General features: G+C 47.2%; 3 protein-coding genes, 1 long non-coding RNA gene and 1 other non-coding gene across 5 annotated transcripts in view; 3 read left to right on the top strand and 2 right to left on the bottom strand.

Annotated features, from left to right (window-relative positions):
- Window positions 1-7,620, bottom strand: part of LOC144104847 (uncharacterized) — a 30,313-nt gene extending 22,693 nt beyond the window's left edge. The window contains exons 1-6 of the mRNA XM_077638058.1: window positions 7,446-7,620; window positions 6,661-6,788; window positions 6,496-6,582; window positions 6,369-6,417; window positions 4,084-5,948; window positions 2,066-2,188 (exon numbers count right to left, since the gene is read on the bottom strand). Coding sequence (XP_077494184.1) covers window positions 2,066-2,188; window positions 4,084-5,948; window positions 6,369-6,417; window positions 6,496-6,582; window positions 6,661-6,788; window positions 7,446-7,566 — 2,373 coding nt within the window. The 5' untranslated portion in view covers window positions 7,567-7,620. The remainder of the gene's footprint in view (window positions 1-2,065; window positions 2,189-4,083; window positions 5,949-6,368; window positions 6,418-6,495; window positions 6,583-6,660; window positions 6,789-7,445) is intronic.
- ND-75 (NADH dehydrogenase (ubiquinone) 75 kDa subunit) lies at window positions 7,614-15,220 on the top strand. Its single transcript, XM_077638060.1, has 6 exons — window positions 7,614-8,561; window positions 9,478-9,795; window positions 10,773-11,237; window positions 12,619-12,924; window positions 14,448-14,603; window positions 14,849-15,220. The coding sequence occupies exons 1-6, from the start codon at window positions 7,905-7,907 to the stop codon at window positions 15,155-15,157; spliced, it is 2,211 nt and encodes a 736-aa protein (XP_077494186.1). The 5' UTR covers window positions 7,614-7,904; the 3' UTR covers window positions 15,158-15,220.
- Window positions 15,221-17,911: 2,691 nt separating this feature from the next.
- Window positions 17,912-18,612, top strand: LOC144104845 (uncharacterized). Its single transcript, XM_077638057.1, has 2 exons — window positions 17,912-18,260; window positions 18,383-18,612. Exons 1-2 carry the CDS (start codon window positions 18,070-18,072, stop codon window positions 18,585-18,587), a joined length of 396 nt encoding a protein of 131 aa, XP_077494183.1. The 5' UTR covers window positions 17,912-18,069; the 3' UTR covers window positions 18,588-18,612.
- LOC144104846 (uncharacterized) lies at window positions 18,599-19,709 on the bottom strand. Its single transcript, XR_013308638.1, has 2 exons — window positions 19,440-19,709; window positions 18,599-18,836 (listed from the first exon to the last, which is right to left on the bottom strand). It is a non-coding gene; the product is annotated as an uncharacterized LOC144104846 (long non-coding RNA).
- A 353-nt stretch (window positions 19,710-20,062) lies between these two features.
- TRNAT-AGU (transfer RNA threonine (anticodon AGU)) lies at window positions 20,063-20,136 on the top strand. Its single transcript has one exon. It is a non-coding gene; the product is annotated as a tRNA-Thr (tRNA).
- Window positions 20,137-22,502: the final 2,366 nt, after the last annotated feature.

The raw sequence follows: 22,502 nt of genomic DNA, 5'->3' as shown, positions 1-22,502 counted from the left end.
AATTGAGGCCTCTGAATAAGGCTCGCAGGCCTTTAATGGCTTTTCTGAACAAAACAACTACTCAGCACACATAGGCTGTTTTAAGTAACAATTTACCACATAGCAGGGCATATATGGGAAAAAATGTAGAGCAGCCTCCTCTTGTTCACATACACGAGATGAAATCCTGACCATGCTGTGCAAACCCATAGGAGAAATTATCTGTGTGTGTATTTGCAGATATCTTGAGCACGTATACACACTGCACACATAGTGAACACGGCTTCAAACGGGGCTAGTTGGAGTGACTGCATGACGTAACAACTGCACTGGCAGCGCTTCAACCACATGTGCATGTCGCCTTTCAATGCAGTCCTGTTTGCTTGAGTCAGTGCAGTCCTACCATCTCTCAATGTTGAAGGAAACTATTCGTCGTTTAGAGGGTCGCTACTTAAAAATGTACCTCCCATCCAATGCTCGCTCACCAGCTGCCAGACAAAATAACAAAACCAGGCTGCTAGACCTTTAATTATTGATTTTGATACTGAAAATGGGTTCACAAAACCCTCCTGGTTGGTGTTAATGTGTAGCCAAGTTTCAGCTAAGCATCTGCAAACTGCCTTCATGCCCAAGCAGCTCAGTGAACCTGGCTGCTGAAATGTATGACGTCATGTCTGGCTTCGGCAACAGTGCATGGCTTTATTGGGACACCAACAGACATGTCTCGTGCAATGATTGGCGTTAGCTGTGACCTGTGAGGCCCTTTCCCACACACTAGCACAGAACTCTCTACTCCTATCCATTTCACACTGCCTCAATCGTTTATCTGTCAAATTAGTGTTATAATCAGATACAACTTAAGACTGCAGTAAAGCTCTACCTACCAGAATGACCATCACACATTATTCCTCCATGATAGGAAGTAGACCATTGATAAAACTTTCCTTATACCTAAACAAAAAGCTGATCACAAGATAAAATTTTGAGCACCAAAATTTCGATGGCTCCGACTTCAACAACGAAATATATGAAATTTTTTTTTTTAACTGCAGTGATCAGTTCGCAGAGTAATACACCATCAAGTCGGCTACGGTCCATTGTTATCCACTGCAGTTTTTCTAAACTGTAGCTAGGAGGTTGTGCTTCTCAGTTTTTATTTTTTGAAAATTCAGCCGACTTTTTTCTGTGTTTATGTAGTTCATAACGCACATAACGTTCATAACGCCTTTTTGGCAAATATTATTTACGAAGAATGGATTACTGCCTTTTTTCCAGTTAATATTTAATATGGCAACCCTGTGTGGTATGAAATCACTGAGTCTACCTCAGTGTTTTTATCAGCATGAAGAGTTTACTAGTAATTAAGGTACTAGTAATTAAGGTACAAGTGCTAATGCTTGGAGCTGTGCTTGTAGAAAAGATTGCTACTGTCATTAAAAAAGTAGTGCAAGTTAAATGAGACAGCCCACAGAAAAAAACGCAAGTGGAAGTTTACTTCTAAGAGCTAGGCTGACATGTTATCAGGTTGTCGCGTTGGGGTGAGCGCCGGGGCGTGGGATCCCATGCTCTGTGTGCTGATGGTAGCGACAAAACTGCCATCCAATCATCGCGTTAGCCAGAACATGATGCTTTTTTGTGACGCCCATGCATGGATTCGTGTCAGTGTCCTACATAACCTACTTAACCAACTGCTCCAGACACATGATGATAGTGAACAAACAGTGCTTAGCTAGCAGCCGGCAAGGAGGTGGTGCCTTCCGGTCTGAAGAGGCATGTAAGCAATTGGAACAGTACACTGGCTTCCCTACTTAGTCAATATTCAATTCTGATTAAGTGTAACTTGTACTGAACAGCCAGCTAGCTATGCTTAGCATTACAAAAATGCAGACCTTTTTCAGTTATAATCTAATTTCAAAAATTGAATTCAGCGTACTATTATCTTTCTTTGTTTCGGTTTGAACCGAAAAGTCCGACCTCTAATTGTATCCTACAATGCAAAATATGCCTCTTCATGCCAGCGACCAACTACCACAACTGTCTTAGTTGCCTTCCAAAAGCAGGCACGAAGTGTGAGGACGGGGCTCACCACCCAGTAAGCTTGCAGGCTGATGACCAGGCTGGCAAACAGCAGGCAACAGCACATCAGCAGCAAGGGAAGCGAGGGAGGCAGCAGGGGCCAATCCAGGGCTGCCCGCAGCGGCTCAGGAACCTGCAACAATACGAATAGCGATTGAAATACACAGTCCCAATTGCAGCTGACACGCAGTGCAAACGCGCAGCGAAAAATGTGCAACTTCGTGGCTCAGCTGACTAATACCATTTTGCAACTGAACTTCAGCAATGAGAAAGCCCCAGCGCAAGATGCAAGGTTACAGCACAGCCCAGTTGCTACTGGAAGCTCTTCTGCATTCCTTAGCTCTATGCCAAACAAGGCCACTCAAACAGCAAGCAGGTACCACTATTAATGAGTAAAATGTCATGTAGACAATGGAAACCACAACACACAAGCAAGTGGATTTTGATGACACAGATTAAATAATAGCTTGCTGGTCCTTATTTTCAATATGCACTGTGACCAATCTTAGCGAAAACTAGCTGTGCCATCATTAAGCCTGCACCGATCAAAGCCACTTAACTTTGCACTCTTCTTCTAGCTATCCTGTTCAGATTTCATCTGTCCACAACAGTACCGCAATACTGTCATATGTATGAGCTTTTCCACTAATTCTGCCACAAATTAATGCAGCCGAAATAATCTTGACACCTATGAAATGCTTTTAATTGGAGAGAGCCAACTCTGTAGCAAAATATTGATAAGCTGTACAAACAGTACAGTAACAGCAACACGTAACTACCAGCATGAAAGATCGTAACCGAGAAAGAAAAAAACAATAGCTCATAATGTTGGTGCATCTCCTGTTGTTTTCTTCGCTCTCAGTCATGCTCTCTCAACACTAACAATTATGTCTCGCTATTCTAATTACCAACTAGCCCAGCTTCCTGCTTTTAAGCACAGTTAAAGTTGGCCCAAAAAGCTTAGTTTGGTTTTATGGTTTTGTTTTACGGTTTTGTGGGGTTTAACATCCCAAAGCAACTCAGGCTATTAGGGACGCCGTAGTGGAGAGCTCCGAATAATTTATACCACCAGGAGACACATTTATTTGCATACATTAGCCAAGTTCATCAACGTCTGTTTGTTATGAATTAAAGCATGATGTGTCCTCGCAACCAATGAATGCAATCTTGATTTTATGCAAAGCTGCCTCACCTATGCGTGCACACTGTTATGCCGCAGGTGACGTGAACCATTTTGTTTTAGTGTGCCCATGTTTTTCTGCCGAGCATGAGACACACCTGGAAAACCTAAGGAGACTGAACGTTCCCATGGATGACGTCTCACGCATTGTGTACCTTGAGGGCTCCCGAACTAAGTGACGATTAGTGTCACGATCCCTACTGAAGTTTTCTAGAGGACACTGGCGTTATGGGTTAGTGGTAGGGACGCACACTCTTAAATCAGTGACTCAGCAACAGAAACTGCAGACAGACCTCTGTTAGGCTAATCCCACCTGTATATTTACGCTGCCACCAGAGGGCAAACTGCCAAATTTTGTTCTGAAACAAATATTAAACACCCATCCTAACCAACTGGAAGAATAAAGAAACCTTCAGGTTAAGCAGTCGAATTCACAAGAAGGCTGAACAAAATGCACGAGCTAATCTGGGCACCTGATTCATTTATCTGCCACTGTTTTATCTTCTGCTTTGGAGAGTAAGTGACCACCACACTGACAAAAGATCATCGGTCCTCTTCAGCTGCAGTAACAGCAGTAACCTCCAAATCCCCTTGGACAATACCTTTTACATAACTATCCAAGCATGAAAATCATATCAACTGTGAGTCTAAGTATGAACACCTCGGAGGCAAAATTCAGAGGCAAAAAGATGCACGCACAAGCCACCGAATATGCACCAAGCGCTACAGGTGCGAAACTACATGAGAGAGGTCTATGCCTTAAGTTGTTCATTTGGCTGCTACAGGCTTCTTAAAAATGACATGTACATGGAGGTCCACAAACGGCACAGAGACCAGATGGGGCTTACCAAAGCGAGGATCTGCCAGACGTATTCCTGAGCCACACCCCAGTCCAGGGCGGCTCCTGGCGGCTGTTCACTCGGCACCTCCTCCTCACCCTCTCCCTCCTTGGTTGGCACAGGAGGAGGTGCAGCCAGGCCATCTGCTGGCAGTGAAGAGGGAGACACCAGAGCCTCAGCTGTGGGCACTGCAGCCACGCCTTCCACCGGCAGAATGCCAGAGGGTTCTACCCCAACGCTAGGCTCCAACTGAGCCACAGGCGCCAAGGATGTTGGGGAGACTGCGCTGTCCAGCGGGGACTCCTCGAATCCCATAAGCAGCGAAGATGAGGAAAGCACATCTTCAGTGAAAGTCAGATCAACACGCTGAGGCTCCAGCGATGGTGTGGCCAAGACAGACTGCAATGGTTCTGCAAGAGGACTCTCATCTAAACCAGCCTCTGAACGGAGTGACACTGCTGGTTCGGCAGGCAACGATGGAGATAATGAAAGTGCTGGCAGAGGGGCTTCGGCGGATAAAGGCTTGACTGGCTGTTGTTCCATCAACGGTACATACAACTGCGACGCTGCAGGTTCAACAATAGAGCTTGAAACAGTTCCCACCTCAATGAACTGTGAGGCTGGGGTGGCCAAAGTGGAAGAGTCTTGCGATTCTGAGGGCAACAGTGTCAATGAGAGGTCCCCAGTAGACGACGACTGATCAGGAAGGTGCTCTTCAACTAAAGTCGTAGTTACATCCGACACAGCTGGTTTATCTGCAGAACTTTCACCGGGCCCTATTTTCAATGATGCTGATTCCATGGCAACAGACTGCTCAGGCAATAGCAATGAAGAGGTACTTTCTGCAAGAGTCACTGACTCAGGCTGTAACTGTTCAGGCGATGGTGCAACCAAGCTCGACGCCACTTGGGATTCATCAACAGTACTTGTAGTAGAAACTGTTTCCACATTTGATGAACCTGTTGTTGCCAATATAGAAGCATCCTCCATCAGCTGTGAAGAAGAGAGGCCTTGTGACGAAGCAAGAAGGCTGGACTGTTCAGTTTCAAGTGCAGGCACAGTCAATGAGGATGTTACTGCAGGTTCCTCAGCACTACTTGCAATGGGAGCTGTTTCATGAGATGGTAAAGCCTCACCAGCTGAGGTGGATGACTGTTCAAATAGTGTTCTGGATGTCAGGGGCTCCACAACGTGAAGTGGCTCAGTGCGCTGGTCTTCCAATGACGGCGTAGCTAGGCTGGACGAAACTGTGCTATCTGTAGAGCTTGCATTGAGACCCATTTCTAAAGGTATGGAAGGTGGAATGTCTCCAGAAGACAGAGTGTCATTTTCTGTTGAGTGGCTTGGCTGTTCCGCCGACTCCTCTACATCATCGTCACTTTCTCCTGGGATTGGCTTCTCATAAGTTTCTTCGGTACCTTTGTCATCTTCGTCCTCAACCTCCACAGTTACGTCAGATAGTTTATCACTTGAGTCCTGCGTTACCTCTGAGGAAGCACTGCTCACTGGCTGTTCTTTGATAGCAGTCTCTCCCTCCTTGTGACTTGAATCGACTTGCGTGATGTTCACATGTGTCAGAGTAGCATGAGTAGCTGCAGGTTCTTGTGGGGAAATTTTTGCACCTACATCCATTGGCAAATCAACCTTTATGTCCGTTGTGAACGACGAAGACCAGGCAGGAAGCGACGGGGTTGGAAGACTGTCAACACTGCTCTCCAACTGGGTCACAGCTTCGGTCTCGGCAAGCACATCACTAGCATCTGCATCATCACAAATGTCACCTCTCATGACTGTGCCGTATATCACGCAACTCTTTTCAACTGCTGGGCTCAACGTCGCTTCTGTGGCCACGGGTTCTTGAAGTACTTCTGTGGCTGCAAGCAAGAGCACGCTCAGCACGAGTTATTAAGCCATGATGCCTTGTCCAGCCAAAATACACGTGACAAAACTTTAAGGGCAGGCCAATAGCGTGACATGCCTCCTCATGCATGTGATACATGCCCTATTCAAATAATCTTACAGCAGAACATAATACATATTTAACAAGTAATTATGTCTGGCATACGTCAGGCCCTTGTTATCACCATTTAAGGATAATTACGATATTAACATATGTTGCCAATCACACGCTTTAGCATAAGCAATCTTTTAGGACAGCTAGTATCTATAAAACAGATATCAATAAAAGTCTATAAAACAAATTTATAAAAGTGCGACAACTGAGCCTACACTAAGCATTTAGCACTAACTTTCAAACCCAAGCCATTAACTACTACAGAAGCAAGAAATATTACCTTGAGTAGTGTCTGTTGAAACGGTCTGTGATGATAGGCCAGACAGAACCTAGTATTAATTAAAAAGGCTGTTAGCAAACACCTGAAAGTGTCCAGCTGTTATTAACAGCCAAGACAGTTCACTTACCTCGACTTCAATAAGTTTGTCTTTATGCACAAACAACCTATCAACCTTGATGACATTTTCTGGTGCATAGCCGCGTTTCTCTCCCACCTGAAGAAATCAATTCAGTTTGAAAGGTGATAATATCCTCAAGCTGGAATTTACCAGAACAGAACAAACGGAAAATACCTGAACATGTAAAACGTCATTTTTCTCTGTCCGGCCAAATACAATGACTTTTTCATTTTTGGCAAAACTGATGAACTCGTCAACGATGGGTGAGTAGGCCTGCAGTGTGACTCCTTCTCCTAGTTTTTCTGCAACAAAATCATTTGAACTGTCATAAAGAAACGACAAAAAAACGTGGAATAATTTTCACTGTTCATTGAGGATGGTTCCCAAGGTACAGAAGTGAGGGCGTGATGCTCTGAAACGTATATCAGAAGTGTGCTCTGTGCCGTCAAGCCCACTAATGCACTGAAACAAGTACACACTAGAAGAAACAGTTCGTCTGTGCTAGTTTCTGCGCTTCGTGATGCTTTTAGCGGCCCCAATGTGCAACAACCGTAGAAACGTACCGCTTTCGACCGCTGCGGCTACCTGCCCGGCAGCCGTTCATGACCAACACAACGCGGTAGACTCGGCTAACTTTTTACTAGACTCCTTACAATCGAAAGATGCAAAGGCTGCACAGAAGTTCTGATCTGGCGATACGCCGCCGTACGAGCCCACATGATGATAAGCTGTTTAGAAACTGTGTCAATGAGGTTGGAAATCGAATGAGGCCCATGACCGCATGTTTCATGAGATAACAGATCAACTACTAGAGCAGCCGAACACTTTAGTACCAAATTCAGTATTCAACGGAGAGTATACAATATGTTTTCGAGTGACACGGCGTGACACAACAGCAGTCAGCACAATAGAAACCATCATGCAAGAAACGCAGCTCACATTATAGGCCACTTGCTTACCTTGGCAGTCTTTGTCGACACACCAGATGCGTTTCGGAGGACTTGAAGCTTGAACGAAGTGTGTTTCACATAGAAATGCCAATATGAGCACGGCGCAAGGAAAACCGCTAGCGAGCGCCATGCTCCACGGTGTAGTACACGTCAGGAGCAGAGGCTAGCAGAGGCAGCGCCGTCAACAGGCACCGCAACGGTCACAACCGACAGCGCGCTGCGTTATTGAAGCGAGATCGACGTCCTTTAGCCGACGAACACGCTGGCGCACGCGAAAGCTGCATAGGATTAGGTGAAGTCAGTCGCCAGTTGCACAATTCGGTCGCGAAAAACTGGGCAATCGCCACTTTGGATGCTGCGGTCGGTGGACCATGCCAACCGTGCGATAGCGCAGGGGGCGCTGGAGTCAATGTGACCTCCATCATCTTCCGCAGATAGATCGGCCGGTGAGCCGAGGAGGCTATAAACATGTTCCGTGTACCGCTAAATCAGGGGCTCAGGGGCTCGTTCAGACCCCTGGTGCAGAATGCACTTCCCCTGCGCACTGCGGCGTGCCTACAGCAGCAGAAGCAGCAGGCGAAGCCTGAAAAAATTGAGGTGTTTATCGACGACCGGCCCGTGCTGGTCGATCCCGGCACGACCGTGCTGCAAGCTGCCGCGATGGTTGGGGTAGAGATCCCGCGTTTCTGCTACCACGAGCGGCTGTCAGTGGCCGGCAACTGCCGCATGTGCCTGGTGGAGGTGGAGAAGTCGCCCAAGCCCGTGGCCGCATGCGCCATGCCCGTGATGAAGGGTTGGCGAGTGCGTACCGACTCGCCCATGACGCGCAAGGCTCGTGAGGGGGTCATGGAGTTCCTGCTCATGAACCACCCTCTGGACTGCCCCATCTGCGACCAAGGTGGCGAGTGCGACCTCCAGGACCAGTCCATGGCTTTCGGCAGCGACCGGAGCCGCTTCACTGACGTGCACTACTCGGGCAAGCGTGCCGTCGAGGACAAGGACGTGGGCCCGCTGGTCAAAACTATCATGACCCGCTGCATCCAGTGCACGCGTTGCATTCGCTTCGCCAGTGAGGTGGCCGGTGTCGACGATCTTGGCACCACTGGACGCGGCAACGACATGCAGGTGCACCGTCCATGCTACTTGAGCCGGCGATGGCTGGCTTTGCAGATCCTTTGCCATAGTGGTCACTGCCTCAGTGAAGAATTCAATGAACGTTGGTTTGCTGAAATGCTGTGGTTCAAATGAAAGTAATTCTGTCTCTGAAAAAGTCATGGAGCAATGGAATGCCGCTTTGGGACTATTGCAAGTTTCTTATTCGCGCAGCCAGACAGTGGATAGTTGTCAGTTTAGGTTGAGTTATATGTGTTGTTGCAGGTACTGGCCAATGTGAAAACAGTGGAATGGCTTTCGGGAACAAGTGTCTATGGTTCACAACTCGATGGATAGGAGCCTTTTGGCTGTTGGAACAAGCTATGCAAACTATTACATATGTTGTCTGTTTAAACTGGTGACCGACTATTGTCCAGCGCCCTGTGAACAAACATGTAAATGTTTTGAAAGTTTGATCTGTTTGACTTCGTAAATGGCTGCAGCATGATTGTCATTTATTTATGACATACTGAAGGGCTGTTGTTTTATTGACTCAAAAAAGGAAACCTTTAAGGCTTCCGAAACTTTGTACAGTCACTTCATATTAGCCAGTGGCATTGTTTGTCTCTCATTTTTATTCCCTACTTTGTGTCCTGCGAAGTGCTGTGGCTAAGAAAACTCTGCAGGTATCTTAGGTATGTACGCACCACAAAGGCTAAGCAACTGAAGCGTTCTGCTGGTCGGCACGAAGTTGTGGGCTTTGGTCTGCGGCCATAGTGGCTACATCTTAACAGTGGTGAAAATGAAAAATACCCATTAGCTGAGGTTTCAATGCATGCTAAAAAACTTAAGTGGTGTTTTAAAAAGTCTGAAGCCCTAAAATGCAGTGTTCCTCATACCCTTGGCTCTAGTTATGGCATATAAAAATATATTTTTGTTTGTCACCCAGGTGGGCACATACGTTGAGAAGATGTTCATGTCGGAGCTATCAGGCAACGTGATCGACTTGTGTCCCGTGGGCGCCCTCACGTCCAAGCCATATTCATTCGTCGCTCGTCCGTGGGAGACGCGCAAGGTGGACAGCATTGACGTGCTTGACGGGCTGGGCAGCAACATTGTGCTGAGCACACGTACTGGTGACCTGCTTCGGGTGCTTCCGCGGCCCAATGACGACATCAATGAGGAGTGGATCTCTGACAAGACTCGCTTCGCATATGATGGCCTCCGTCGCCAACGCCTCACCACGCCAATGCTGCGTGACAAACAGGTATGCATGTCTTCAGTGCAAATGCGAGCATTGTGAATAATGTGACATGCCGCAGTGTTGAAAGATGCAGGACCACAGTTCAAACAAGGCATTGAACTCCCTGTTACATTAATCTGAAAGTTTACACAAATGTATAGCTAACTCGTTGCATATAGAGCGTCTTTTTATCAAAAACAAGATCAGAAAGCTACTACTGACATCCAAGCAATTTAAGCATAACTATGGCATCAAAAGGCTCAAGTAGGAATAACATGACTGTGGTTTTGTGCTGATGCATGCCATGTTACAGTTGGGAATCCTAAAGGGCCTTTGTAGTAAGGGCAATAATTATGGTGCCAGAAGGTAGGGACATCATCATGACGCCCATTCTACTTTCATGAAAAAAAAACTTTCATTTCTGTGGGAAATTCATTACAGCCTTTTTCGACCGAATGTTAGTGGTTGCTTTTTCGCCTTGTTCTTGACACAGACATAGAATGTTCATTACGAGTGTAATGTGCACATTTATGATTTACACAATTAGGCATTGCAGCACTATACTTTTGTCTGTACTGTTGTCCTTTGCCACATAGTGTTGACGTCTCTCACATAATGGTCAGCTTGTGCATACAGTGGTGCAGTGTGGCCCATTTCAGGCAGTGTGCATACCATCCACCTTGCTTCGTGTTATTTTGGCACTCTAACCTGCCCAGAAAATTCACAGCAGTGACTGCGGCATGTGATTTAGATGATCTGATGTTTGTATAAGAATGGCTGTCTGGGTTAGTTGGTATGCATTCATACCTACATATTGTTTCTATGTTTGCTTATTTGTTTGTTTATTTATTTAGGCCCACAAGTCATGCCTGGCATTATGGCAGGAACTTTTGTTGACAGTATGGTACCTGCATTTGTCACATGTGCACCAGTGTTATGCAATCCCTCCACCTTTGTGAAAAATAAAATAAACACAGACAAATAATGTGCGACTGTTGCAGGGAGTACTGCAGCCCTGCAGCTGGCAGGAGGCACTGTCAGCGGTGGCCAGCCGCCTGTCTGCAGCGGCTGCTTCTCCGGATGGCTCTGGAGGGGTCGCGGCTGTGGTCGGGGCCCTGGCTGATGCTGAGGCCCTGATGGCCCTCAAGGACCTGCTCAATGCCCTTGGCTCAGAGGCCCTGTGCACGGAAGAGCGATTCCCAGGGGTGGCGGATGTACGCACAGACTACCTGTTTGGTGCAGGCCTGGCCGCCGTGGATGAGGCGGACCTGGTGCTGCTGCTGGGGGCCAACCCACGCTGGGAGGCGACGACGCTCAATGCACGCATCCGCAAGAACTGGCTGCACAATGAGCTGCAGGTGGCCATGCTAGGACCCCCCGTCGACCTCACGTATGAATGCGAACAGCTGGGGGACAGCCCTGCCACCCTGCAGTCCCTGGCCACTGGGTCGCACCCCTTCTGCAAGGTGATGAGGGCATTACGCCCAAACTTTGAAAGGTAATATAAGCAGGGGTGGTAGGCATAATATAACACATAACCACGTGCAATCTTTTGTGATAACAGATGACAGTCATATATGAACATCTTTTTATTTGCAGACGTAGACATGTCCAGTATTGCAGACATGGGGCACATCTACACAGGAAAGATGCATAAGAAACATAAGTGACCATGAGAAAATACATCAAGACAATAATATGAAGCACATGAATTTGTTGAGCACATCAGCCACCACGTCAGTACAGCAGAGGTGGCATGCATAATAATCGAAGAGCGCACAAATACAATGTGGCTGCAATGAAAAGGAAACAAACAGAAAGGGACAAAAGCCAGGTTATCAAAGAAAGCAGCCAAATGATTCGAAGGAACTGCAAATTATTGGGTAGCACATTGCATTCATAAATAGTCCTTGGGAAAGATGAAAACTTGTACGACTTCTGTTGATGCTTGGCAGTAAAAGTAGTAGCGAAACAGACCCATCAAGGAGGTATTTTGTTTGTAAGCACATACTGAAATGAAGTAATTAAACACTTTGCAATAAAATTTAGGCAGATGGGGTAAGCATGTTTGCCTTTCTGAGTGGGTTTCTGAATGAGACATTCACTCTATGCGGCCACCAGATGTCGCTAGCATGCAAGTAGCTCTAGTGTTCCTGTATATGCTCCCACAGGGAGCAGAGTTTGTTAAGATCCGCCATTATGTTTCAAGGTCAGTGGGGAAGCCGCTTCTCATGTGCCACACGAGAAGGCAATTTGGAGGCGCCCCTCCCCCTTCTGCTGGTGGCTATACAATACCCCCTCAGTCGGATAACAAGGAGTATGCTCAAGATGGAAGCAGCTGATCTCCTCCAGCTCATATGTTAGGCTGGGCATGAGCCGGAATGAAATGGAATATTTGACGTCAGTGGCATCATGTGATCGCCACTTTGTGAACAGTGTTACGAGTGGCGTGGGCGGAGAAAACAGTCTTGCAACTCTGCTCCCTGCGGGAGCATATACAGGAACACTTAAGTGGCTCTGAGTCACCTGTGAAACCATCGCACCTCACCACGGGGTGCATTGTGTGGTTGAGTATAATATTGTTGCATGTATACCCTGTACTGTGTAACACAGTGGAGTTCAAGAAAATAAAAATGTAGTCGGGTGGAAAGATGAAACAGGATGTTAGCTGGGTGACTGCGGCTGGAACAGAACAGAGATAGGAATTAGAGGACCTTAATAGAGGCTTCTGTCCCACAGTAGATTGTATTGGGTGGAATCACATCTGTGGCTTTCTCACTGGACATGATCAAGGTGATGAAGATGATGATGACCTTGTACTGTCTCGTTTCTGGTCTCCTCCGGTAGACCCTGTCTCAGGCCAAGCGCCCCCTGGTACTGTTGGGCAGTGTGCCACTGCAGCGGCCGGATGGGGCAGCAGTACTGGCCCTGGCACAGCAGGTGGCGCGGCAGGCAAAGAGCGCCGAGCCCGGCTGGCGGGTATTCAACGTGCTGCAGCGCACAGCCAGCCAGGGTGCTGCCCTAGACCTGGGTTATCGGCCAGGCCCCGAAGCCGCCCGCCAGGCCAAGCCCTCAGTGCTGTACTTGCTGGGTGCCGACGAGGGCGCCGTGACGCGGCAGGACCTGCCCTCTGGCTGCTTTGTCATCTACCAGGCAAGCCTGTTTTGAGTGCTAGCTGCACCGTGCACAAAGGCACATTTGGTGACCCAAGTAGTGTACGTGCAGACAGAACACCTTTATTCAACAGCGGTGCTTCTATATATATAGGGAAGGATCACATGACACACACAGGGTAATCATACTATGGCAACACCGTGATCATATACTGAGATAGTTGGTGCTCTTCTATTGTGAAGCAAGCAAACAATAACAAGCAGCACAGGACATAATGCAGAGAACTCGTGTACGTCTTCCTTCTTTGTCTTGTGCTATAGTTATTACGTAATGGCTGCTTCACCATGGACAATACCAAGCATACATAGGCAGGAAAAATCCAAAGTAGAATGTGAAGCCAAAAGTGCAACATGGACAAAAGAAGATTGGACACCAACACCAAGTGTGTTGCACCAAGTCTTTTTTTCTTTTGCCCATGTGCCCAGCACTTGGTAATTGTGTCTTTGCAATTGGCCTAGCAATACATATTCAAGCAAGCGTGTTCTCTCGCCGCAGAATGCAGCAGAATTGAGCTAGCTTTAGTGTTGAGTTGTGTTCTTTGGTGCGCAGCATGACAGATGAAAAGACTAGAAGGAGAAGTATGCTTTCGCGGCTTGCCACCAGGGTTCGTTCTTCTGAAAGGTTGCGAGGGAAACAGCTAAAAGCTATATATGCCTGCCTAGCTTCCTCACAGAAAAAAATTCATGCGCTCCCCTTGCTCATCACTGTGGCCTTAACATGGTAATGGCCATTTTGTCTAAATGGTGCTTCTGGAAAAAACGTTAGAAAACTTGAATAATCATCAGTATAAGAGGCAAAAATTAAGTTTTCTGAATAAATGTAAAGCAATACCCAGGAGGTTGTCTCCTTAGTATCGTGGCAGACTTTATAATTGGAACAGAGGACCAAAGGTTTCATTTCAGCAGTTATTGCAGTCGTTTGTTGGTACACTCTTCAGCTATCTCCTCCTAGCTGCTTCGCAGGGATGTTGCTGAAGCTGTGTGACCATAGAGCTTGCAAAATTTGTGCAAGGAGTGCTGCCTGATGTTATCAATAAGCATGTCACATGAATGGAAAAAAACAGAAAGATGCACAGCCGCTCATGCAATGTACAATGTGATGCGACAAATATGCGCTAGCAGTATTGGTGGTACATTTTGCTGTTACACTGATTGCCTTCCCATTGTCTCTTTGAATTTAATTTTGCCACCACTTTTTCGTTCTCTTGTAGCATGAACATCTGTTGGATGGAGCTTCTGGTGGGTAGGCTGGGTGAAGGGAAGGTGGTGGGCGGAGAAGGCGGGAGAAGCATACTTACTGGTGGGTGCCCTAAGGTGCACGCATCAGATGGGGCTCCAAGGAGCACCTTCCGGGCCCAGAGGGTGCCTCAAAGGTTCCCCTATCCACTAAGGGCACTGGGAGGTGGATAAACGTTTCACACACAAAGACAGCAGGTTTTTTGCTGAAAGAAGTCTATGTTGCTAACGCAGTAAATATGAAATGATTGGAATTTGATTGTCCAGGGCCACCATGGAGACCGGGGAGCTGAGTTGGCGGATGCAGTACTACCTGGATCGGCACACACTGAGAAGCAGGCTACCTACGTGAACACAGAAGGGCGAGCACAGCAGACACTGCCTGCCGTCACTCCACCTGGCCTGGCCCGCGAGGACTGGAAGGTAGGACACTGTGGTTCTAAGAGGCAGTCTTTGTGCCGAATGCATAAATGCGATGACAGAATGGCAAGTTGGTGCTATTCCGTGCTCTTTTTAAATGCTGCAAACATTGAAATTTCTGTGCTGTGTGTGTGATATGAAAGTGGAAGGCTTAAGTGGTTCAGGTGGCCAATGGGGCTTCTAGCTTTGACCAAGTGAAACGGAATGCGTTTTACCAGTGGTTGCCTGCACTCTTCTTCTCACTCTAGGTTGTCCGTGCTCTGTCGGAAGTGATTGGAGCACCACTGCCCTACGACAGCCTGAGCGAGGTGCGAGGCCGCATGAACGAGGTGGCACCACACCTGACACAGTATGGGGAGCGCCAAGAGCTCCTCGCCGTTCCCGGTGACGACGGAAGCACCAAGGCTGGAAAGGCGGAGTTGTCTCAACAGGAGCCGGTGCGACCACAGCTGCTGGCTCTGCGTGACTTCTACATGACAGACGTCATCAGCAGGGCGTCTCCCACCATGGCGAAGTGCGTGCAGGCGGTCGACCAGCAGGCCTCCAGGCCCTACTGAACCATTAGTGCGTGTGTTGTACATAGGAGGAGTCCGTGAATAAACGCTCAGTGTTGAATCGTTTCTTTCCTCTTTGCGTCATTGTTAACTATGCCTGAACACTTTCACCTAACCATTCACAAGTATGCAATGTGATGTGCTCAGAAGCAAGCTGCTTGTCAGGTACAACGTTGGAAACAAACCCAACAAAAAACAGTGGTAGCATTGACTATGGGTGCCCTTGGCCCAGATATGTCATGCCATGGTTTCAGAGTCAGTCACTGTGCTGAAATGGTGGCTTCTCAAATGTGCCCTCAGCTGCTTGAAAAAAGAAGTGTTCAGTAGCCTATTCCAACCTGTAGGGTCAGCTTTAAACTACTGGAATTGATTTTCCACTAAAAGAAATTGACAGGAAGTGAAATATGCATTGGTGAGTTATCGTGATGTGTCTCATTTTAAAACCAGCCAAAAGACTCGACACAGCTAGGAGAAAAGAACAGCACGAGACAAGGCTGGACCATAACACGAGACAAGACTTCTTTTTCCTAGGTATGCTGCGTCTTTCGGCTGGTTTGAAAATGGTTCAGTACCAACTCGCCCAGTCGTCAGCCTTGGTGATGTGTCTACAAATGGCGATCCCGCTAAATACATGCGCAACTCTTTCTGAACTTGCAGTAAAAACATGATCCACTGTTAGCATTGATTAATTGTTGAAGGGAAGAAATTTTTATGCTTTTGTTTTGCTACACATGCATTACTCAAGGGCCAAAAATCTGTAAGCACTGAACAAAGAATTAGCTGCAAGTTGCTGACTGTGCTGTAATGGCTCCTCCGAAAACGTGCATCCTGATTTGCAGTAGCATATGTCCAGCGTGAAGCACCAGCTGTAAGATTTATTTTTCGCCGCTACGACTTTCATTTTTCACCCTCATCTGCGATATCTTCCTTAAACTTAAGTCCGCTCGCATCCCGCCGGAAAACTGAGTCCTTAAAACTTCTTCACTCAATAGTGCATTCTGCTAATTGCCTCTCAGAGAGTAAGCAAATCACGTTTTCAAAACCATCTCTAACCAGGAGCCATCACGATCTTAATATCCAACCCTTTTTTGCCCGTACTAACGCTTTCAAATACAGTTTTTTTCCGCGTACCGTGGAGAGTTGGAACTCTTTAAATGGAAATATACGTGCCTTTTCTGTGTCTGATTTTGCGTCCGAAATTGAGACGTAGCATTATATGATGTTGTATGCAGCGTTTGTTTCACATTTTGCCATGTACCCCTTTATGCGCGCAACTGTACCGCATGATATATGTAACCACTCCTGCTATAGCCCCTGGAATGGGGCTGCAGTATTTTCAAATAAATAAATAAATAAATAAATAAATAAATAAATAAATAAAACACAAAATTGCTTGGGGATGTATTACCGTGTCTTATGAGCTGCGACTGTTATCATGGCAAGGGGAATTTCAGTACATGGAGCCCTTCACTACTGAGTCCATCATAGCCTGAGTCGCTTTGGGACATTAAACCCCATAAACCAAACCAAACCATGTAACTGTACTTCAGCACGTATGGTCACTTCTGCAGTAAGGTCTTTTGCTAGTAAGGTTAATTTGCTCAGTACAGAGCCTAGTCTAGAAAATAAGTGTGTGTGAAACAGCAATGTCAAAACCTGATTAAAACATGTTTTGCTGTCATGCTAATTTCTCATGAGGTCCCTAGGAGTTGGGTTTACTACTCGGCACACCTTCAGTGTTTTGTCCTGTTTACACTGCAATGCTTCACATGCGGCTGCAAGTTTTGTATTTTCATTTGCCTGGAAAATATATCCGTGATATCCATGTCTTCTTATTGCGCGCCTCGTTTTCAAGATATTTTTGAACTAACTCTGCTGAGCTATATACATAGAACATGAAGCAACAGTTAGAAAACTAGATCTAAGCTAAGCTGGAACAAACATATAGGTAACGTATGTGCATCAGGTTTTCGTAAACTTTGTGTCCTCAAGCACAAATTGAAGCATGCTCCTGCAGACTTGAAATTTTTAGCCTATTCATCATTAATCAGACCCAAGTTAGAATACGCTTGCATTGTCTGGGACCCATTTACTAAAACTAACATTCAAGCGCTTGAAATGATCCAGCGCAAGGCCATTCGATTCATCTTTTCAAAATACCGTTCAACCGATTCACCTACTGCCATAATGCGAGCACACCGAATTCAAACATTGCAGGTACGACGTAAAATTCTCAGATTAAAATTTCTTTTCCTTCTCAAACATAACAAGTTGTCAATGTGCCCGGATCCCTACGTCAAGCCATTTTCCGCTCCACGACCAACAAGACATCGCCACTCTGATTCACTAACTCCATTCACCGCCGGAACTAACCTATTTAAATACTCCTTCTTCCCTCGCACCGTAACTGAATGGAATGCTTTACCTTTAACAGCACTATGTGACATAGATTCCATTGAAAAAATAGAAGATTGACGCCATCAAACTTATTTTGCTTTGTGTTTTAAATCTTCGTTCAGTGTTTTTTGTATATTCATGTTGCACTGTATTGCCCCTCCTGCTAGGGCCCAGAAGGGCCTGCAGTATTCTGTAAATAAATAAATAAATAAATAAATGTCAGGACACGCTTTAGGCGCAAACCAATCATACTATGCTTTTTCTTTCCGAGTTGGCCAACGCTATCGTTAAACCTCTTCCTCCTCGCCGATGCCCATCGGCATCACCAACAGCCCAATCCGCATGAAAACAAGCCAAACCAATCCAAGTATGAATAATGGCCGCTTTCGGAACGATCAGTAGAGTTTGCCGAGTACAGCAACAGAACATTTATCGTTAAAGGGACAACACGCTAATCCTGTTTTGAGAAAATCTGGTGCGGTGGAGGGCATGGCCGGGCGACATCGGCGGTGACGGACATGGGCGACGGCTGGGAATCTCGCGTCGCAGACGTGGAGTGGCAACGTCTGCAAGCGGCGCGCGATCAGGACGGGCTTCGGGACGGCCTGGCCGAGGGTAAAGAACGCGCGCTGCAAGCGGGTTTCGACCAAGGATTCCGCGAGGGCTTCCAGCTGCTTCGTCAGGTGGCCGTCTGGAGAGGTCTGGTCCGGTCAGTCAAGCTTCCTCATGTTGCTCTACTCGCGAGCTCGGACACCATTAATGGCGCACGCGCGTGCTCCGTAGCGCGTACGCGAACTTTAACTAACCGAAACTTTATTATTCTTCATGCAGGGGAGCGAGCAGTTTCGCCGAAGGTGGAGAACGGGCCGAGCTGTCCGAACTAGCTAACCGCTTGGCGCAGCTCGAGCGAGACCTGCTGGCTGGCCGCGCTGCGGCGTCGCAGGTGCGTCAAGCACGAGCTCAGGTTGAGTCCGCGCTGCAGGCGCGAGGACTGTGCGTGCCGGACGACGAGCAGACGCCGCAGGAGCAGCAATAATAATAAAGACGCATCACACAAAGCACAGGTCGCCGCTGCCTTTATTGCCGCCACCACCGTCGCCAGCACGTCCCAAGTTCCACCGCTTGGCGACGTAGTCGCGCAGTAGCACATGCGGCGGAGGCCTCCTGTCTTCGGGCGGCACAAACACGTCGTTCTGGGAGATCTGGAGCCATCCCCAGTAGATGAACGTCATCCAGCCCGTGACAATCACAGTGGCACGCCCGGGTACAAACTTGCGCCAGGGCACTGCAACAACACAAATTGGGGTGGAGACGATGTGGTGGTGAGGCAAGCTTCAATGGTCCACAAGAGCTCTCTCGCCGCTGCTACCGCGAACACACAGCACGTAGTTTTCGCGCCTCCACCGCGACGGTACTGCGCCCCGAACGCACAGCACGCAGCCCCCGTAGGCAGGTGCGTTTCAGTAACACGGGCTTGCTGCAACCCTTCTTGAGCAGCCGGCGATACAGGCGCTTTAGCGTGGATACGTCCTCCTCGTCTCGTCGGGCCAACCGCTGAACGAGACAGCGGATGCGCGCCGTAGTAGCGAGCAGTAACAGCAGCGTCTCCAATTGGTGCCCTTTTTGCATCCTTTGGATTAGGTAGGCAGCGGATAGCTCGCAATCAGCGGTTGCCTGAGCCGCAAGCGCGCCGTTGGCCGCACACCGCGACTGTACCAGACCTCGAAGGGTCCGGCGCAGCCTGCGCAGGCGGCCCAGGCCGCTCTCAGGCGGTAACCGGCTGTACACTGTGCGCAGAAGCACGCACAGGATGCCGAATTCAGTGCGCAAATGCGCAAGTCCGTCCGCACGCCGCTTAGTAGCCATGGACGCTACAAACTCTACTCACTTGCCCTTGGTGTTCGCCCTCGAGTAGTCGCAGTCGACCGCGGATCCGCTACACAGGGAACTGCTGCCACTTCATGAGCGGTCTGTAACCTAGTGCCGATCTGTAGTGTCAAGTTATTATAAAGCTGGTACAAAATTCTGAGGCACTTTGATAGCCCACTGCTGCAAAAGATGCATGCAGCCGCAGTTGATTTTTGTGTCGTTTACGATGATTTCCGACAAGCCGACAAGTTTGCTCTTGTTGGCTTGGCGTGGATTGGCAATGGCCGCACTGGTTGCTACTACCGCTGCGCTACATAACCTGCTTGGCTACATGCACGAAAGTTGATTCGCTTCACTGTAGGCTTTGAGCGCACGTTAAAAACACATTATTTTAATATATCTTGTTCTACACGACATGCTGACTACGGAGGCGAAATCCATAACAATAAGGCACGACCAAGCAACGGTTCATTTTAAACAAACAAAAAAAAAGCGAGGTTCTATGTCACGTGTGAGAGACCACGGTGCGCGCTGCAAAAGGTCTTTCAAAAACAATCAGTCTTGTCAAAATCTTTGATAAACAAAAAAAAACAGATCAAAGTCTATGGTATATAAAGCTTAATTTTGACGCATCTCGCCATCGGCGCCGTGGCTTAGTTGGTTAAAGCGCCTGTCTAGTAAACAGGAGATCGTGGGTTCGAATCCCACCGGTGCCTGACGATTCGTTCGTCTGGTCGTTTTCTTTTTTTTTTTTGTGCTGTATTCGTTCGTCTGGTCGCTCTTTTTTTTTTTGTGCTGTGCGGTCACGTTCAGTAGAGGCCTCTCCTAACCTGTGCATTACACGTGTAATGCTATGCAATCGCATTACACATTAGGACATCGTAAACCAACAAGACAAACTCTCCGCCCTTCTGTGAAATAGCGACCTGTTGGTTTCTAGCAGTCCTCATGCTTTTTAAACTTTTCCTCAACATATTCACACAACCACGGCCGGTCTCGAGGGGGGCGCGCGCGCTCTTTCGTACAGCCTTCGCATTCGCTGCGGAAGCCATGAGATTTTTTTCTCCGGGAGTTACGCCGCCCGCCGCCGCTAGAGGCGCGACGACCCCACCACTCGCTCCCCTCCCGCACCTGCGACGGCGGCTGGCTTTTGCCTGATTTCGCGCTGTAGTCCGCTTGTTCATGGTGAGCGCAGCACCGAAATCAAAGAAAGCAAAATGCAGATGCTTAAGCTGCGTATCTGCAACACAGTCCACATGTGCACAGATTCTTCGTCACAAACTTTGCTCGATGAAAACATTTAAAATGAGGAATCACTCTCCCATTCCTCACAACTATGTCGAGCATTTGTGGTTTTAAATTCAGAAGGAATATACTCGGATTACTTCCTCGCGTATATATCATGGTCCGTGATTAAATGACAAGTTAATGCTAAGGGGAAGATAACGAAAACTCAAAGAACAAAAGTTTTATGCTTGTCCTATAAAAATGTACTATATCAAGGAAAAAATTCTCTATGACGCTTGAGACGATACTTGAGTCATTGAACTGTCAAATAAATTGATTGCTGGGAGGTGCATATAGTACTTAATTACGCCGATATCGCTTTTCGCACATCCTGAATGAACTTATTTTCACCCTCATATACATCACAAGTTCCTTAAACGAGAGGTCTGTATCGATATCTCAAAAGAATGCTAATTATACTAATGTGCGAGCAAGTAAGAAGCATTGTAATGCATTGTTCTGTGCTCGAAGCCAATGGCCCGCGGCCTTTCCGCTTTTGTTGTCGAACGAGAGGCCACGAGATTTCTCTGGAATGACTGTAGCCGCGTGCAAGTCTCTCGATCTTCATGTTAAAAATTATCGTTAACGCATTAGGCGTGTTCCAAGTTCCTTGTCACCTTTGAATTTTGCAAGGTCGAGAGCGACCGTCCATCTGACCTTAGTTGACCGAGCACTTGTTTTATCGCTGCGCCGCCGAACTGCATTCTTTCTGTTTAAGGACACGAGTTAGCCCAATTAACAAAGTTCGAGTTAAACGCGAGCTTCCTTGTCGTCATTCTGGCCTGACTAACGTTATCATAACGCAACAGAAGCAACCAGTACAAGCTGCGTATGCTGCCACAGATATTGACGCGTACTGAGTATTGCAGTTTCACAAAGTATGTATGTTCAATGAGTGACTTCAGCTACCGTAAAGAGCGCCGTTTTTTGTTGTCCACGTATATTCAATCTGCGGCGTGTCCTGAAGCTGCCCAAAATATTTGGTTTAAATGTCTTTGTAAAAGACCACAGATTATGCACTTGAATGCCCAATGTCGTGTATTCTCTTAAATTTAGGGATATTTACTAACATGCAAGCATTGCAAATGTTCATTTTTAGTTCCTTACATTGTAAGCTAAGCCAGCTGGTATAACGCGCATTGCTGTGAGGTTTAGTGGAGCTCCGTTAAGTTGCGGAAAACTTCTTTTTGTGGTGCTACTTTGCTTCCTGAATGGCATGAGGAAAGTTCATGCTCACGGGAGGTTTATCAAAAGCGATGACGAGGCTACAGATATGCAGCAGAAAGTCATTGCCTCTTAAATAAGTCTGCTCGCTCGTAAAGGCCGATTTTATTAAGACAGAGCGCAGTTCCTAATTTTGTTTTGCTGGCAGTTAGTTCATGCTTGCAGTTACTGTAAACAAGTGACTTAATTTTTGCGTTGGGTGGGACGGGTGGTCGTGAGACGCCGCCAAACATCAAAATGCCTTTCCATGAGGAAATCTTGGACGTCGCGTGCTTGCAACGTGCTTTGTTCCTGCAGCCATGGATGGTCTGGTTCCTTCTATAACCGTTCCTTCGCGAATGACATGACGTGTTTTTCCTGGGTAGTACCAAGAATTCTTGCTAATGCCGCTGCTGTGCAAACTTAAAGCAGCTGCGTTTGAAATTTCAGGAGCTATATTTACGCTGCAGAATCCTTTCCTTTTTGAAACTTGCCATCCAAGTATTACATGCCGCATATCATTCTACACGTTCATAAAGAACCTGCTGGAAGACGAACTATAGAAGCTGAAAGCCTTGCTTTTTAGCCAAAT

Source organism: Amblyomma americanum, chromosome 9 (genome assembly GCF_052857255.1).
Source record: "Amblyomma americanum isolate KBUSLIRL-KWMA chromosome 9, ASM5285725v1, whole genome shotgun sequence".
Lineage (NCBI taxonomy): Eukaryota > Metazoa > Arthropoda > Arachnida > Ixodida > Ixodidae > Amblyomma > Amblyomma americanum.
This window is presented reverse-complemented; position numbering and strand designations above follow the sequence as displayed.